The sequence below is a fragment of the Equus asinus genome, chromosome 23, assembly GCF_041296235.1.
Source record: "Equus asinus isolate D_3611 breed Donkey chromosome 23, EquAss-T2T_v2, whole genome shotgun sequence".
NCBI classification, from domain to species: Eukaryota; Metazoa; Chordata; class Mammalia; order Perissodactyla; family Equidae; genus Equus; species Equus asinus.
The window spans coordinates 39825662-39845775 of NC_091812.1; the positions used below are offsets into that span (position 1 = coordinate 39825662).

The 20114-nt window shown below is 37.3% G+C and overlaps 1 protein-coding gene across 9 annotated transcripts in view; it reads right to left on the minus strand.

Moving 5' to 3' along the window:
• BRD10 (bromodomain containing 10) overlaps positions 1 to 20114 on the minus strand; it is a 114006-nt gene that overhangs the window by 16826 nt on the left and 77066 nt on the right. For 5 of the 9 annotated variants that reach the window (XR_006518575.2, XR_011497587.1, XR_011497589.1 and 2 more), the window contains exons 7-8: positions 13430 to 13617; positions 9277 to 12045 (exon numbers count right to left, since the gene is read on the minus strand). Coding sequence is in view for 5 of the 9 variants with exons in the window: in XM_044756490.2 (XP_044612425.1) it covers positions 9277 to 12045; positions 13430 to 13617 (2957 nt within the window). In the remaining 4 variants the exon portion in view is untranslated. Of the gene's footprint in view, positions 1 to 6920; positions 12046 to 13429; positions 13618 to 20114 lie in introns of those variants that run through there. The other 4 variants (XM_014860742.3, XM_014860741.3, XM_070496064.1 and 1 more) reach the window with 1 other exon arrangement.

The window sequence follows — 20114 nt, forward strand, 5'->3', positions numbered from 1 at the left end:
CCCTATCCTTCCTGATTCTGTCCAGTTTACCACTTAAAATAAGCCCTCTCCTTCCCCTTTTCAAATAAATGAATTCTAAACAAACTCCATCAGGCATTTGGCCAGCTCCTCTCCTTGTTGCAAGGCCTAGTCTGAGCCTCAATTCTCCACATTTATAAAAAAACCTATGGCTTGAGCCCTGGACACCTGTGAGATCTCCAGACCGTCATCTGCTGAGAGTTCTTGCTTTCCCTATGGAAAAAGACTCTTCACAGAGTCCCTCCAGGCACCGTCCCAGGTGATGAGGCTTGGGCTGAGTCTACCAGAGAGAAACTAGGAGAGTGAGATATTGTTTAAAGGAACAGAAAGTCTCAGATTCAGCCAAAAGAACCTACTCCCTTCACTGAGGCAGCCACACTTTTGAAAATGACGCCCTGAATTGGAGACCAATTGCAGGACAATCTTGGGAGCCATGAGCTGAAGATGGCAGCGTCACATGACGGAAGGAGCCTGCGTCACTGAGTCACTGAGTCACCACTGGAGGAGTTTCCCTCTTCTAGGAATGCTTGGATTGAATGGGGACAAATTGACCCCACAGAAAACCCATTAACTGTTAAGACACTGCCAAATCTGATATTGAAATATAGGGCTGTTAGTTAATACCTTTGTTGAGGCCCTTCCGTGCTCTGCCCTTGCCCACCTGGACGGACCAAACACAAACCGGGGGGAGCCTTCGGGGGAGGGAGATCCCTGTGACCTTTGCAGGCATGATCAGGCTTCCCTGCTGCCCAAGAAACTTGAACTCAGAAGAATAAGCCTCACCAAGGGCCGTGGGCACAGGAGTCTTCTACTGCAGTGTGCCCCACCACTATGCCATGACATACTCGTGTGCAGAGAATGAGTAATGGCATGGCACCCCTTTGATTTCCGAGGTTTCCTGTAGGATCAGGTCAGGACTAGAGTGATCAGAGCTGAGGGCTGGTCTCCTCTGGTTGCAATTGTTTTCTACTTGTCCAGATGTACTGAACAAATATCACTTTCTATTTGTGCAGTGAGCAGAGCAAAGATAGCAAGCTCTCTTTTATAGAACCTGGTCTTCCTTTCTCCTCTCAGCCCTCACATGGTGTTGTCTGATGCTTGAGATAAGGCCCAAGTCTCTGTGAATTTCCCTAGGAGATTCTGATATGGCCTCTCTGACTGTTTTTACAGTAAAGAGCAGACATCCTTTAAGGAGGGAAAAAGAGCTAGCTGAAAGATTTTTTTCTGGCTGGATTAAAGTCAGTGAGATTAGACATGACACAAACCAAGAAAGCTCTCAAATTACCTCCAGCCCTCTGAAGTTACAAACACTGAGTTTGGTAGCACTTACAAATATCTGGACAGGTCCACTTGTCACTTGGGAATACTGTAGACCTCCAAAAAGAATAGAAGTGAACCCCCCAAACTTTTTTTTGTTTTTTTTTTTTGAGGAAGATTAGCCCTGAGCTAACTACTGCCAATCCTCTTTTTGCTGAGGAACACTGGCCCTGAGCTAACGTCCATGCCCATCTTCCTCTACTTTATACATGGGACGCCTACCACAGCATGGCTTTTACCAAGAGGTGCCATGTCCACACCCTGGATCCAAACCGGCGAACCCCAGGCTGCTGAGAAGCAGACCGTGAGCACTTAACTGCTGTACCACCGGGCCGGCCCCCTTGCCCCCCAAACTTTCATTTCATGGCTTGACTTTAAGGACAGACATAGTCACTTGAAGATGCATCAAAATCCCTCAATCTCAAGTGACTAATGCCAAAACATCTTAAAAGCCTCTCAGAAGAACACAGAACAACTTCAGAGGGAAATCATGGATGGTTTGGATGAGAACACTCATTTTTAAGAAAGCCTAAAACTGCATTCCCAAGAAGCTGTGAGGTGGAAGAAAAAGTGTGGGAAATGAAGGAACAGAAAAAAATTCTTGATGACTTGAAAACAATGAATGAGAGGCCTTGATCTCTGAAACCACACTAAAGATGATAAGTTTGCTTGCCTTCTTTAGAGAAGACTACATGGATGATGGCAACCTGAAATTAGACAAAGATTTTTTTTTTGGGGGCTTGAGGAAGATTGTTGCTGAGCTAACATTTGTGCCAGTCTTCCTCTATTTTGTATGTTGGACGCCGCCATAGCATGGCTTGATGAGTGGTGTTCAGGTCTGTGCCCAGGACCTGAACCCAAGAACCCTGGGCGGCTGAGGCAGAGCGCATGAACTTAACCACTATGCCACCTAGCTGGCCCCAGACGAAGAGCCAAGCAGAAAATTGAGGACCCCTAAACTGTCAGTCAGAAGTTAATTTGAGGAAATACACTGATGTTAAATGTTTCCTCAAAAAGGCTTGAAGGAGACAAAGACGACTATTTAAAATGTGAAGAAAACTAAATCAACAAATCACTTAGAGTTCACACGAATGGTCTCCAAATTGAACTAGCATCTTTGCAGTTTGAAAATTCAGTTTGAAAGCAAGATTCAAAAACTTCAGCTAAAACTTCAAATACTGCCTGGACTACATCAAGAACATGTAATGCAAATTTGCAAAAAATCGAGGAGAGAATTTATTGCTTAGAAATCTAGAAAAAAATTCCCGAAGTGTATGAAAACATTAGCCATAGACATCAGAAGTATGGCTCCTACAGGAAGATGGCCTGGAGAAAGAGCTGGAAAGAAGCACTTTCTTTTATCAGAGCTGGATTGTCTCCCATGAGAAAAAAGCTCAAGAAAGTTGGTTGGCAGCTTGGCTGAGAGAAAGTTCACTGAGCTAAGAAAATAATCACATGGACAAAACTGGCTGAAGAAGTTTAAATTCCAGCTTTTCCCAAATGGTCCCCACATGCAGCCTTGGGCAGAGGCCGAAGAGGATCAGCAGACTCCCTGAATCATCAGGTCCCCAAGGAAGGAGGAGGGATAAGCTGTGAAGGTTCTGGTGCTGGTCACCTGCAGGTTTGATTCAGGTTTGCAGTAGCCAATTCCTAAACATCCACATCAATTTCTTTCCAATTTAACTGTTTTTCCTTAATTGATGCTACCTTTGCTCAAATTGAAGTTTAATAGAATTAAATTCCTAAGATGGTGTTTTGTGAATCTAGATGGTTTTAATGAAATTCTTATGGATATTAGACCACTTCATTAGACCATCTAGGATTAGATCCATATTAAGTATTGAATTCAGATTGAACTAAATGGTCCACTATTAGAATTAAGCTGTAACTGAATTTTGTATGATCAGGGACAGACATTTAAATCAATAAACACCATTTGTACATGCTATGAACTGTTAGAAGCCTGTGAAACTTAATATTTATCTCAATAAATTCTAGTTTAAAAACAACATAAAACAAGAACCCCCACCCCAAAGAAAACTGAACACTACCCCCAACCAAGCCTATTAGTATTTTTATTAGTTTAGCACTAAATTCAGATTTAGGGGAACTAACACTTTATCCATCATATTCTTTCCTGTTTAAACATTTCTAAATTTTATGCATTCAAAATAAAAGCTTTCCCTGGGGAAAAAAAGCCTTTATCCTTCTCAATCTAAATAATTTCTCTTTTTGTCACCTCTCTGTTGCTACCATTACTGCCTGATAGCAGGTCTTCATACCACCTTCCTGACCCTCCTAGTAACTTCCTAATTGGCCTCCCTGTCTCTAGTAGGGTGAATGACAGTAGCTACTACTTATTAAACATCTACTATATGGCAGACATTGGGCCGTGTGTTTTACATAAATCATCTCATCTAATCCTCACAGCAATCCTGCAAGGTCATTTAATGATCTTACACGTGAACATTACTACCTTTGCTTCAAAACCTTCAGTAGCTCCCCAATTACTTTCAGAATATTTTTCAGTCCTCTATCACCCAACCTAAACTATTTTTTTATAAATCTTTTTTTATTATGCTTTTTTTCCTTCTCCCCAAAGCCCCGGTACATAGTTGTATATCCTAGTTGTAAGTCCTTCTGGTTCTTCTATGTGGGATGCCACCACAGCATGGCCCCCAGGATCCAATCCAGGAACCCTGGGCCGTTGAAGCGGAGCACACGAACTTAACCACTACACCACTGGGCAGGCCCCCCAAACTACTTTTTAATCATTCCTCATTGGTCCTCTTAACCCATAACATTCCACTCAAACTCCATTGCTCTGTTCCCTATACGTTCCTGTGCTTTTCTTTCTTTTGACTTGAGATATAATTGACATATAACATTGTATTTGTTTCAGGTGTACAACATGATTTGATATATGTATATATTGCAAAGTGATCACCACACTAAGATTAGTTAAAATCCATCATCACACGGTTACACTTTTTTTCTCTCTTGTGATAAGAATTTTTCAAGATCTACTCTCTTAACAATTTTCAAATATACAATACAGTACTGTCAACTTCCTTGTGCCTGTCTAAGACTGAGTCTTTGCAGGCCCAGTTCTAAACATACTTTCCAGTCCCAGCACAAATGCCGCCTCTTATATGAAACCTCCTCTGGCATTTCCCTGCTAAATGCTTAGAGTTCTTTATTCCTCTGACATTTACTTTTAACCTATCGTTATATTCTTTTATTGTTTTTTGTGTTGAGGACAGGGATGAGATCTCACTCATATATGATGTTCCTAAAACATCTTCTCATTACATGGTTCTCAATAAATGTATGGAATGAATTTACACCTCTTTGAATTCGTGTTGATAATTATGCTTTGAATTTACGTTGATAATTACTTTAAGAATTATATTGAAGATTACATACATAAAAACACATACTTTTGATTCGGTAGCACTTCATATATTACTTTTTAACTACAGAAGTTCCTCACAGATTTTTGTCTCCAAGCTAAACTATAAGAACCTGAACTATGCCATGCTCTTTCAGCTTTTTTATTAAACAAGAAAGCATCAAGCACCATGGTGTGCATAGTAAATGCTTGTTGAATAAATGAGTAAAAATAATGCGGCAGACAACAGCATTATAGCGACAAGGTGGCTTTGGGCTCAGGTGATGGCAAAACAACTTCTAAAATGATTTAAGGTAAACTGTGTATAATCTCTATCTTATAGTACAGCATAATTTTGGATAACTAAACTCTCCATCAAATTTCTTAGATGACTTTCAAAACTTGACACCTTCTCAAGGTTTTAACATTAAAGATTTCTAAATTCACTAAGTCAATGGTATACTGGATCAAGTAAACATTTTTACTATCTTAGTGTACATATTATAGCCATCACTGCCTTAATCATAAAACTACTGAGGTCAATTATTAAATTCATCAATAAAATTGGAGGCTTGGAATGGAAGCAGAAATCTAAATAACCATTTAGTATTTTATATATATTTATATATATATTATATATATAATATGTATAATTTTTTTTTTACTAATCACAAAGGAAAATCGATTTTTTTTTCAGGAAAAATCATAGGAAATGGGAAGAAAGAGAAGAGTTAACACATCAGAGGGAGGTATGATATTTCAGCATGTTTTAACTTAGCATTTAAAATGATACTGAATACAGACATCCAAATGGCTTAATTCTATACTAAGTGTGGAAACATACGCTTCTAGTACCAAGAAGACTTTCAGGTAGTGTTGTGGTGACTCTTCTTCCTTCACATGAATGCCTTTATAGACAACTTTTAAAGAATACTTAATGATAACACTGAACACAAAGAACCAAGGAATTTGACTTTTACTCTTCGGCCAAGATCCCAGAAATCCACATGACCTACCAAACTGGAGGCAAAGGAAAAAGAATTTGGCTTTTTGATTATATAAATCCATTAATGTAGCCAAATTTCTACTAAAAAGTGGGCCTATTAGTTTTAAAAAAGTAACCTAGATCTAAAATAATATAAGAATCTACCTAGATTTCTCACTCATTTATTCAACAAATACATATTAAATGTCTACTGTGTGCCAGTTGCTGGGGTGACCATGATGAAGACAACTGACAAGAGTTTCTTTGACAGGCATTAAGTAATTGTATACAAATAATTTTATTACAGTTGTGAAGAAGTGCTATGTCCTTCTTAATCTATCAGTGACTTAATATGATGCTAGCTGAGGTACAGTAAGGAGAGGGAGTTATGTAACATGTAATGAGAACCTGTAACGGAACATCATGTCAAAGAGAACATCTGGGAAGAACTTGAGGTACCTCAAACTTTCTAAGAACTCAAAGAAAACGACAACACTGAGCAAGGGGGAAAGAAGGTTGAAATGAAGCTGGAGACGTAAGCTGAAACAGACTGACGAGCCTTTTAAGGAGCCGGGGGTGGGGAGCTTCACTCTAAAAGGTGCACCAGATCACACAGAGCTTTGAAGGTCATATTAGGATTTTGGATTTAGGAGTTGGAAGAGAATTCGTGGTTAATAATTAGTTTAGGTCCTTCACTGGGATTAAAGCTGGGCCATAGGTAATTCAGTAAATTAGTTTCAGGAAGTGGCTTAAAGAATTCTTTTCAGACAAAAGATGAATAGTTTCAGGTTGTTTTGTTTTAAAAGTTGAGTATGTAATACATTTATTTATTGAGCACCACCTATGTACAACGTAATGCACTCCAAACATCACCCACTTTCCCCTGAAATCTAAACTGACAGGGAAAGGGGGAGAGTGACTAGAGCACAGCATAGACATGATTGGTAAAGGTCCTGTCTTAGAGCATTAATGTAGGTTTTTGAGAGCCTTGAGCAACTTTCCAGGAATATCCTCACTGCCCTCTCCACTTTGATAACTAACAAATTTCAATGTAGTTTCAAAGGAAGTTTTTAGGCCTACTCGTCCCTACGATTTTCAACCCCAGACTATAACTCCATGTGATGAGGCTGAACATTATCACTATAAATAGAATGTGGATGAGTACACAATCAGTATCCCAAATAAGATAATGGATATAAAGATCCAATAAGTATAAAATCTATCTTTTATTTAAAATGAGGCATATTCTGAAATACCACAAAGTCAAACCCTGAGAATAAGCTGATCCATAAAACTTGCTTTACAATGGAATTTAAGTAACTGCTCTGTAATTGAAAAAAACAACAACAACAAAAAACCCCAGCAAAGAGTACTTATAAATAATTGAAGGTGTCTACATTCACTTATTATTCTAAACTAAAAAAAAATTCATGTTTTTAAATATCATTTTGGAAAATCAGTCACTATGAACCAACACCTTAATATAAAAATAAAAGTATCAGAGAAACTAGGTAAAGGGTACACTGGACTCTTTGTACTATCACTGCAACTTCCTGTGAATCTAAAATTATTTAAAAAGCTTAAAAGAACATATCTGGGGTGTATTAGGGTGTATAAACAGAGACCAAATACATTGGCCTGAAAGAAGACTACTTATTTTGGTCAGTGTAGAATTTGGTGGTGGATTAAGAGAAAAAAGTTAAAATAATGAAATCTAGAAGAAAATTTTATAACAGAAGTAATGTAAAATTATGAAAAAAGGATTTAAAGCATCAGGTTCAAATACCAGCTCTACCACCCACTAGCCAGGTGACCTTGGACACATTATCACTTAACCTCTCAAGAGTACTGTGAAAATCAAATGGGATATGTGAAAGTAAAGTTTGCAAACTGTAAAACCTTGTACAAATGCTAGCTATTATTGACTCAAATTTCCCAGCCTTAATTCCTTTTTGTAAAGGACCGTCTTCATTTTACATCAAATACTCTTTTAATAGAACAAGAATGCACTTTAAAAATGGTATTCAAACAAAGAAATACAGCAACTCAGTTTATTACATGCAGATTCTTCTGCATTGTTGCTAACAGTTCACTGGTCCAAAATTACTAAAATACTTAAAAAACTATACATTATGTAAACAAAACATAAATAAGACAGCATAGTTCTTTGTACATATAGTTTGGTACAGGTTGTTAGGGATTTAGGAATATGTACAATTTTACACCATGGACTGCATTTTCACAATGCATAAATATATATATATTTTTTACAGAAACAAAAATAAGATTTCACTAATGACACAGAATACCATATCATAGATACACGCTGCAAAAGTCCAAATTCAAGAAGAAATGTGGCAACGCAAGTGTGCAAAAGGCTAGCTTACTCCAAACTAATCAAACTTGACTTTGTTCAATTTATGTTATACAGACAGGTAAATCCTGACTGTCTATTTTAAACAAACAACCTTTGAAGATATACTCACACCAACGAGTGAAACAGAACAGATTTTTCCCTCCCCAAGAAAACAAAGCCTTGTTTCAAGCTAATGAAAAGATACATTAAAACACACACACACACGCGCGCAACTATGTATAGTATGTTTTCAACAGTATAATAAACACTTAAAATTTTTATGGGAGTTGAAAGAATGCCCCATTATTTAAAAACTGGCTCTTTTAGTCTAAATTCAAGATGCAGCTGTGTCAGGCTTCTCTAAGCCAGATGACTGAAAAGCAGGGAAGACAGAGGCAGGATTTCGACTGGCAGATACAACAATTTGAGAGAGAGATGAAGAGAGTGAAGAAACCTTAGATGCTGGAGTATTTATGGTATTCAGAATGGCTCCTTCTGGGCTAACCAATAATTTTTTGACTGATGTGTCCAAATGAAATACTGAAGTGCTAGTTGGCAGTGGAGGATTACTAGAGCAAATGGCAGAAACCAAAGATGTCTTAGCCAAAAGAGTAGCTGGAGGAGACTTAATTACTGAAGTTAATGACACCGTTGGTGTAGGAGGTGGAAAAGAAACTTTAGCAGTTGTGTTTATGATCTGTGGTGTTGTATGTACTGTGGGTAGACAACTTGCATTCCCAAGAGAGTTTACAATTTTTGTAGAGTTTCTTAGAGAATGTTTTACAGGTTGCCCACTTAAAGAATTATTTGATGCTAGTGTGACCTTCTGGGTAGGGTTATCTACTGGTGTAGGCTGAATGCTTTGGCCACTGTTAAGAACTAAGGGGAGTCCGTATTTTGGATTAGCAGATATAAGGAGAACATGGCTGCCAGCTCCAAGACCTTGTGGTGGAACAATAAACCGGGTTCCATTAATCATGATCTGAGTACCAGGTGCCAAAGGTGTACTGGTGTTGATGACTATTTTTTGCTGAATACAAGGTTCACTAAACTGACCCCCTACCACACTAGTCACATTTGATGGTGCTGTAGCAGTGTGAATGGCAGAGCCACTTGGAGCAGAAGTATAACTGGGGGTTGATTTTACTAAAGCAGGAGACATTTGCTGGTTTGGTAGAGAAGCAAAATTGGAAATATTAATTATTTTACCTGGGCTTGGTGAAAGGGACGGCAATTCAGTTTGAGGTTTATTTGTATTTATATTTGTTGGCACTGTAGTTGAAATCCCTGGTGACTGAAACTGGACAGAAGTCCGAGACTGTCTTTTAGAAACAGATACAGAACGTGTGGCTCCTGGTACTGTTGCCACTTGTGGAACTGTGTTGATTATTTTAGGGGATACAGTCACAGGTGTAGGCAAGGCAACAGTAACAGGGATTTGCAAAGCTGATGTTAAACATTTTGGAGACACTGTTGGTTGTGTAGTTGAAATCAGAACAGATGACGCAAGATGTCCTGTTTTCACAGTTGATATAGCCACAGTGTTTCCGAGATTTGATGTGCAAAGTCTATTTGACAAAATAGGCATAATTCTTGAAGAGGTATCATTTCCACTGACTAAAACAGGAGGTCGTGTCCCAACTGAAGCAGAGGTTGAGGTCACTGAAAGAGAACCCAAAGATACATTTGCTCCTGTTACTGAAAACATGTTTACTGCTCTAGCTGTAGAAACCACTGATTCATTAACAGGAGTAATATTTTGACTCACAATATTTGAGCTTACTGGAATTGAATTACCACTTGTTGACAATGGCAAAACATAGCCCTTGGTACTTTTTTCTTCTCCTTTTGGGGTTACATTTTGCAATATGTTAATTGATGGTATAGCTGGCACACTGCCTGAAGTATTTACAATTGCTTGACCTATGTTTAGCCCAATTTTCACATCTTTTATCTGAGACACAGTTGGTGATGAATTTATTTTTATTGGTGCTCCCACTGTAGATGGAATCAGCACTATCTGAGGTTGCTCTGGAGTCTTAACATATGTTTTATTCAAGGGAGGAGGAAGAGTTTGTTTTAATGGTTCTGCCACAATAGTTGGGGTTGAAGCGCCACTGGGAATTGGAGCATTAATAAAAACTAACTTCTGGGCAGAAACACCTGTAGATGTTGGTGCAGGTGTCACATTAATTGCAGTTCCACTGCCAGAAGAAAGAACAGACGGAGCTGACACTAGCATAAGTTTCTGAACTGGAGTCCTACTGATCACATCTCCATTTGTTGCTGCTGTTGCTTCTGATCTTGTAACAGGGTAACTTTTTGTGATATAATCAACTTGTTGCTGTTTAGTGGGAGTATGAATAATATTTGCATTGGTTTGTCCAAAATTTCCTGTTGATATGCTTATTACACTTACTGAACTATTTACTGTTGATGTTAGTAGAGTGCTAGAAGAAACAGAGGACTTTAAAGGAGAAGAAAGGATGTGCGAAGTTTTATCTATCATGTGGCCCAAATTACCACTGTAGGCAGGCTGGCCTAATGTAAGTTTGAGATTTTTCCCCACAGATGGATTAAAGGCAGCTGGAATGGAAATAGAAGTGGGTGTGTGGCCAAAAGGTGGGAGACTAGATGTAGTAGTCGTTCCAGCTACTGGTGAAAAAGCAGAAGATGAAGAAGTTGTTGATTTTGGCAGCAGAAATGCCTGAAGCTGAGGAGCAAAAGTGAAAACTGAACCTGAAGATAAACTGTTGGGTGAATTTTGATCTGGATTGGTCTGTACTTTTACAACTCCAGTGTTTCCACCTCGTGTCCTAACAAGAATTGACTGTGAATCTCTTATACATACAGTTTTCAGCTCTTGCTTTGCTTCAGAACAATCAGAAGGTGGTTGTGCAAAACAGTTGAGGGAACTACCAGGATTTGTAGATCCACTTAGTGTCGTTGCTGATAAAACAGTCTGAACTGTTGAGGAAATGGTAGGTGAAGCAATGGGCTGAGGGAACGTGGCTGCTGAAACTGTATTCTTGACTTTTCCTGCTTCACTCTGGCTAGTCTTAACTGGTGGTGTTAATAAATTATTTATGGAAGTTACAGGAGACAAAGGCTGTGGTCTACCACTACTTACATTTGACAAAGGTGTAATCGTCTTGTTGAAAACTGTATTAGGTAGATGGGTAGAAACACTTCCTGTTGAATTGACAAGAACTGATGCTAAAGAAGAGTTCACATTTGCTGTCTGTGGGAAAGATGAACAACGTTGTTCTGTACCTTTTTGTTGAAGTGGTGGTATTTCTTTTGCAACTGCTTTTCCTTCCTTGTGCTGAATCACAAAATTCTTGGGCAGAATGAGAACCTGCTGCATGATTTTTTCTCCTGTTTTAGGATCCAGCACAGGTTGCATCTGAATCTTTACAGAGCTGTTATGAAGATCTATGGGCAACCACTGGCCACAGGGCATTTTGTATACCATCTGTAAAGGACCTTTTGTACTGGTGTGGCAGGTCAATGCTGGCTTTATGGGGCTTGCTTCTGGAGGAGATATAACTGGCTTTTCCACAGCAGGAGCACTTCTACCTGTGGAAGGAGGCAGTTGATTTGTTAAGGTCACTTTGTTCCCAATATTCTTTGCAAGCAAGGCCTGAATAGGTTTGGTCCCTTTCTGGAGAGTAGACACTGGGGTTGATTCCACTGAGGCAAATGACTCTGGAAACAGTGGCTCTGTATGCTTTGATTCATTCAAACAGTCAATCTGCAAATTTCCATCTACATTCTCAACTGTTGTCTCAGTTGTGCTTAACTTTGCTTTCTTTCTTGGGGAAAGCTCTTTTGTGCTATCATCCAGATAACTAGTTTGTTTGGACTGTCGTTTAAGGGTTTTAGGCAGTGTCTTCGGTCCATCTTTAGAAGGCAATTCCTTTTTCAACAACTTGCTTCTGGCCATAGGAAAATCTATTTCTGACAATTTCATATCATCTGGAAAAAAACCAAGCATTCTGTTTATATAAAACAGCAACTGAATAGCAATAATAAAACCAATTATAAAAAAGAAAGTCAATCTTTGAACTGACAATTTATTAAGAAATTTACTACACGGTGATTCAAGTCTCAGCGCCACTGACGAAAATTAAGGTAAGGTGACCTGTGACATGGTAATGTTGATATCATAGTCCCCAAAACAACCTATTTTGAGAAAATTATTTTTGGTCAAATTCTGCTAATTCTGCTGCCAATACAAGTGCAAAAGGAAATTTTACATCTTTTAAAGAGATACTCAAGCCAGCAATTAGGGCTCAGAATTTAGATCTGGAAAGGAACCTAGTCTAGTTCTCTTCTTCTAGATAGAGAAATCTTGATATCAAAGAGAGATGGTTCTCTGTTCTAATCTATTTTTAGAAACTGTAAAGTATGAAAAATGATCAGCTTTTTCTGGCGTTTAATTATTCCTACAGTAAAAAATTTATGTTTGGGTCTGGCCCCATGGCCGAATGGTTAAGTTTGCGTGCTCCGCTTCAGTGGCCCAGGGTTTCACCGGTTCGGATCCTGGGGGCGGACATGGCACCACTCATCAGGTCACACTGAGGCAGCGTCCCACATAGAACAACCAGAGGCATTCACAACCAGAATATACAACTACATACTGAGGGGACTTGGGCAGAAGAAGAAGAAGAAAAAAGAAGACTGGCAAGAGATGTTAGCTCAGGTGCCAATGTTTAAAAAAAATTTATGTTCATATCTGGTCAAACTGTGTTGATGAGAAGTTATTCTTTTTCAATTCACCAAAGACATGGAAAAGAATGGGTTAATACGTTTCTAACTACAAATTTGCATACTAACCTCTTTCATGACTAAAGGAAGCTATTTAACTAGATTTACAGAATAATATAATCTGATGAGTTGAAATGAATTACAGATAATCTAATCCAGCCTCCTGATCAGAATGATGTCTCTGGTCTCATTAGGCCATCAACCTTTGTCATTCCTCACAAAAAAATCTTCACAGTGTTAGGGACTTGCCGAGTTCCATCTAAAGCAAATGTCAGAAATAGTGCTTCAAAAATAGCAATAATAAAAAGAAGACGATGAACCTATTTCAAAGGAATTGTAGATCAAGGATGTGTGGTCTGTAATGAGCAATGATATACCTATTGTCTGGAGTCAGGCATTGGCTCCAGGAACTCCTAGAAATGTAATAATGACTCCAAAGAACCTTTTATAAGGATATAGTACACCTTCAAAACATACCAGCTTTCCCCAATCAATATACTTCATTAACCAGATTATCCTTTATTTCCACAAAAGATACTAAAACTTCTCTTTGTGCTTTTAGTGTTGATTTGAAGAAAGTTTTAAAGCCTACCTGAATCAAAGTGATCTTTCTCCAGGATATCTAGAGATTCCGTTGAGTCTATAGACTTACTGAATTCTACTTTAGGAGATTCTTTTCCAGGATCTCCTTCACCTTCTTCAGTAGTCCATAGTTCTCTAGTAAATTTATCATGATCAGGCTGTCTTCTGAAATCATCATAGTCTCTCTTTAGGCGGCTCCTGAAATAAAATAAAATGCCCGACATAACAAACAAATATATGTCTTTTAAAGTACTGGAAGCTAAACTAACTTTCAACGTTTTAAACAATATATTGAAATATTTTCAATTCTGTCAGTGAAAACTATGTTTTAATCTCAAGTGTGTCTAAGATGCTTAGTTTGGTCTTGACAATGATTATCACTCAAGAAGACAAAACCCAGGGTGCAGGCATAAGAAACTGAAGAGATTATACCTGCAATTTCAGAATAAAGTACTTCAACATACCACCCATTTGTCTTTCTAAAGGCTGCTATTAGACCTATTAAATGAGAGAAAGATTATTTTTTTTCTAGCTGCATTGACAGAAATAGATTTGAGATAGCCTTAAAATTACTGATTATAATATAGTTAAAAGGTTGTTTAAAAAAGTTAATCAAGAAATTCTAAGAAACAGCATCATTTTCAACTATTATCCGGAGTAAAACAAAAAAAACCTATCGTTTAATCCTGAGAGTAATCATATCTAAACTTCTGAGTCTCACTAGAAATATATTTTTAATAAGCATAAGGAAACATAGCTGAAAAGTGATCTTTCAGAGATTCTTTTCACATAAAAACATAATAGCTGTGTTTCTATGAACCTGTGGAGATATGGACACAATTCCAAATGATTACATGATATTTTAGAGATCCTTTATTATTCCTTTTGCTTTCAACTGAGTTGCTCTATTCTACACTCAACTTTATCCTTAGTTTACTTTTTGTTTGTTTTAAAAAAGAAAATCTGAACATATATCCTCCAATTTATTTTTGCTACAAATTCTTATTTGTGTATGTTGGAGTTTAAGTCTCCCCTCAGTCACTTAACAGTTCTAAGACTTTGGGCAAGTTCCATAAACTTTCTAAGCATCAATTTACTTTTTTGTAAAATGGGGATAATAATACTACTTACCTCATAGTATGTGTGGCACATAAATATTCGAGAAATGTTAGTTAATAATGACTCTCAATTTATTTACGTTTCATATTATTGCTTAAGGGTTTTATGGAGCAGATGAGGGCTGTAAGATACTAGAATGGATTCCTAAAGGATAACCATAAAATTAATTTCCTTTTAGAAATACCTTCGTGGGGGTAGTATGAAGTTCCTTCCTTTTTAGTCTCAGCTAATGACTTTGCTTCTTATTTCAGGGGAGCTGGAAGCAATCAGACAAGAATTCTGACATGCTCACACCTCATCTGCATCTTAAGACCTTCATTTGTACTCATATTTTCCGTCTTCCTATCTAAGCTAACCCTTCCACTTATGCATCCTCTCTCACCTATTCAAGGATATCACTCTACCAAATGCCCCTTCTTTGCCTGAGTCCATTTTTCCCTATTAGATAATTTCTACCAGTATACAAACATATTTCTCCCATTAATAAAAACAAACAACAAAAAACAAAGCACCCTCTGTTGACTCTAACTTGTCCTTCCAAGTACTGCCCTATTTCTCTGCTCCACTTTATATAGCAAAACTTCAATTCCTCTCCCCTAGTTCTCTTGAACAGACTCCTAAAACTTTTACCCACTTCTCTACCAATACAGCTCATCAAGGTCATCAATGATCTCCATGTTGCCAAATTCCATAATGAATTCTCAAACCTCACCTTCCTCAGTCCATCAGGAGCAGCCCTCCTTTTTGAAACACTTTCTTTACCTGGTTTCCAAGACACTACTCTTTCTCTTGGTTATCCTATCTTACTGAACACTCCTTCTCAGTCTCTTCTGCTGAGTCCTACTCATCTCTACCATCTCTAAATGTTGGAATGCTCCAGGTTCAGTCTCTCTTATTCTTGATTTATGCTCACATACTAAGTGATTTCTACCAGTCTCACAGCTTAAACATAATCCATATCCTGACAAAATATATACCTCCAACCTAGCTCACTCCTTGAACTGGGACTCATACTCTAAACTGCCTACTCAATAATTCCAATTAGATGTCTAAAAAGCATATCAAACTTAACATGTTGATTTATCAGACAAGGGGTTGATCTCCAAAGTATATAAAGAACTCACACAACTCAACAACAACAAAAAAACAAACAACCTGATCAAAAAATGGGCAGAAGATATGAACAGACATTTTTCCAAGGAAGATATACAGATGGCCAACAGACACATGAAAAGACACTCAACATCACTAATTATTAGGGAAATGCAAATCAAAACTACAATGAGATATCACCTTACACCAGTCAGAATGGCTATAATTACCAAGACAAAAAACAGCAAATGTTGGAGAGGATGTGGCAAAAAGGGAACACTCATACACTGCTGGTGGGAATGCAAACTGATGCAGCCACTATGGAAAACAGGATGGAGATTCCTCAAAAAACTAAAAATAGGACTACCATATAACCCAGCTATCCCATTATTGGGTATCTACCCAAAAAAATTGAAATCAACAATCCAAAGTAATATACGTACCCCTATGTTCATTGCAGCACTATTCATAATAGCCAAGACATGGAAACAATCCAAGTGCCCATCGACTGAAGATTGGATAAAGAAGATGTGGTATATATATATATATGAAATGGAACACTACTCAGCCGTAAAAAAAGACAAATTCATCCCATTTGCAACAACATGGATGGATCTGGAGGGTATTATGCTAAGCAAAATAAGCCAGAGTGAGAAAGACAAAGACCATATGATTTCACTCATGTGTGGAATATAAACAAACGCATGGACAAAGAAAATAGTTCAGTGGTTATCAGGGGGAGGAGGGTGGGGGGTTGGCATAGGGGGTGAAGGGGAGCACTTTCATGGTGACAGACAAGAAATATGTACAACTGAAATTTTACAACGATGTAAACTATTATGAACTCAATAAAAAAGAAAAGAAAGGCAGACAAATGTTAGAATGGGTAAAAAATGGAATCCTTATATATTGCTGTTGAGAATGAAAAATGGGGCAGGTACTTTGGAAAAGAGTTTGGCAGCACCTCAAAAGGTTAAACATAGAGTTACACTTCGACCTAGAAATTCCACTCCGAGGTATATACTCTTAAGAAATGAAAAGATATATCCACCCAAAACTTTACACAAATGTTCATAGCAGTATTTATGAGGGACAAAAACTGGAAACAGTCCAAATGTCCTCCATTGGTGAATGGATAAATAAAATGTGGTTTGTACTTACAATGGAATATTTTTTGGCTTATTGAATGAATGAAGGAATGAAGTTCCGATACTGATTCAACAAGGATGAACTTTGAAAACCTACTAAGTGAAAGAAACTATTCACAAAAGAACACATATTGTATGATTCCATCTTGATGACATTTCCAAACTGGCAAATCTATGGAGCTAAAGTTTAGGACTGGGGAGTTGTGGTGCATGGTGACGTCTGCTAATGGGTACAGAGCTTTTCTCTGGGGTGATAAAAATGTTCTAAAATTAGACTGTGGTGATTGGTGCAACTGTGAATGTACTAAACACCACTGTACATTTTAAATGGGTGAATTGTATGGTATGTGAATTATTTCTCAATAAATCTGTTTAAAACAAACAAAAAACTCAACATGTTGAAATCCAAACTCTTGGATCCCCACTCCTCCCCAAACCTGCTACTCCTTTGATTTCCTCTATCTCAGCTAATGGCAATTCCATTATTCCAGTTGCATAGACGAAAAATACTAGGCATCACCTTTTTACTCCTCATTTTTTCTGACACTCCATATCCCAATCTTAAGCAAATTCTATTAATCCTACTTTCAAGATATATCCAGAATCCAACCACTGGTTGACATCTGCACTGCTACTATCCTGGTCCAAGCCAATATCATTTTTCGCCTGGATTGCTGCTACAATGCAACTGATTTCCTTGCTTTCATCTTTGTTCCACTACACTAACCTAACATTGCAGGTAGAGTGAATGCTTTAAAACATAAGTCAGATCATGTCCCTCCTCTGCTTAAAAACTTGAAATGGCTTCTCATTTCAGTCAGAATTAAAACCAAAATCCTTAAAGACCTACATGATCTGACTACCTTTCTCTATAATTCTCTGACTCTTGACTCTTACCACTTTCCTCCTCATTTACTCAGCTCTGGTTACACCTGCCCCTTTGCACTTCCTCTAAATGCCAAACATACTTCCAACCTTAGGGCTTCTGCATCTTCTCTCAGATATCCATATGCATCTCTCCCTCATTTCCTTCAGGTGTCTGTTCAAACATCAACTCAATAGGGAAGCTTTACCCAACAACCCTGGTAAAAGAGCAAGCATTATCCTGTCCAAACCAGGTATTTCCTATTCCCCTTACCCTGCTTTACTTTTATTCACAGCACTTATCACCAACTGACATTTGAGTTTCACTGTTTATTCCGTTAGAATGTAAGCCACAGATGAAGTTAGAAATCAATAATAGAAAGAAAACTGGAGGGCCGGCCCCGTGGCCGAGTGGTTAAGTTCGTGTGCTCCCCTTTGGCAGCCCGGGGTGTCGCTGGTTTGGATCCTGGGTACGGACATGGCACCACTCATCAGGCCATGCTGAGGCGGCATCCCACATGTCACAACTAGAAGGACCCACAACTAAAATATACAACTATGTGCAGGAAAAAAAAAAAAAGAAAGAAAACTGGAAAATTCACAAATTTGTGGAAATTAAACAACACACTCTTAAATAACCAATGAATCAAAGAAGAAATCATATGAGAAATTGGAAAATACTTATAGAGGAATGGAAATGATAACATAACATATTAAAACTTATGGGACACAATGAAAGCAGTGCTAAGGGGGAAATTTATAGCTATAAGTGCTTACATTAAAAAACAAGAAAGATATCAAATCAACAACCCAACTCTATAACTTGAGGAACTAGAAAAAGAACAAACTAAACCCAAGGCTAGCAGAAGGAAGGAAATAACAAAGATTAGACCAGAGATAAACAAAATAGAAAATAAAAAAATAGAGAAAAATCAATGAAACCAAAAGTTCATTCTTTGAAAGAATCAACAAAATTGACAAACTTTTAGCTAGATGGACTAAGAAAAAAAGATAAGACTCAAATTACTGAACTCAGAAATGAAAGTGGGGTTATTACTATGGATTCTACAGAAATTAAAAAGATTATAAGAATACTATAAACAATTGTAAGGAAACAAACTGAACAACCTAGATGAAATGGACAAATTCCTAGAAACACAAAACCTGCCAAGACTAAATCATGAAGAAATAGAAATCTGAACAGAATTATAACTAGTAAAGAGAATGAATTAGTATTCAAAAAAGTCTCTTGATAAAGAAAAGCTCTAGACCTGATAGCTTCACTGGTGAATTCTACCAAACATTTAAAGAAGTACTAACACTAATCTTTTTCAAATTTCTCTAAAAAACTGGAAAGGAGGAAACACTTCCTAACTTATTCTCTTGAGGCCAGTATTACCCTGATGCCAAAACCCGATAAACACTATAAGAAAAGAACACTACAGACCAATATCTCTTATAAACACTGATATAAAAATTCTCAACAAAATAAAGGCAAATTCAATTCAGCAGCATATAAAAGGATCATACACCATGGACAAATGGGATTTATTCCTGGAATGCAAGGATAGTTCAGCATATGAAAATTGATTAACAGAATGAAGGAAAGAAACCACACGATCATGTCAACTGTCCCAGAAAAAGCATCTGACAAAATTCAATATCCTTTCATGATAAAAACACTCAACAAATTAGAAATAGGAGGAAACTACTTCAATGTAAGAAAAACCATACATGAAAAACCCACAGCAAACATGATACTCAATGGTGAAAACTTTTTCTGTAAGATCAGGAACAAGGCAAGGATTCTCATTTTTGCTATTTCTATTCAACATAGTACTGGAAGTTCTAGCCAGAGCAATTAGGCACGAAAAGGAAATAAAAGGCATTCAAATGGAAAGGAAGAAGTAAAACTACTCTGTTCACAGATGATATGATCTTTTACGTAGAAAACCCTAGAGTCCACCAAAAACTTGTTAGAATTAATAAATGAATTCAGCAAAGTAGCAGGAGACAAAGTCAACACAAAAAAGTCAGTTGCATTTCTATATATTAACAATGATCAATCTGAAAAGGAAATTAACAAGACAATTCCATTTATAATAGCATAAAAAAGAATAAAATACTTAGGAATTAATCAAAGATGTGAAAGACTTGCACAGTGAAAACTAGAAAACATTGGAGAAAAAAATTAAAGAAGACATAAATGTAAATACATCCCATGTCATGGATTGTAAGACTTAATATATATTATATATATTATTATATATTTATATATTATATATTTATATAATATATAACATATATATTGTCTTACAATCCATGCACATTATATATATTATATATATTTATATAATATATATTATATATTTTATATATATATATGGTTTTTGGTGAGGAAGATTGGTCCTGAGCAACATCTGTTGCCAAACTTCTTTTTGCTTGAGGAAGATTGTCACTGAGCTAACATCT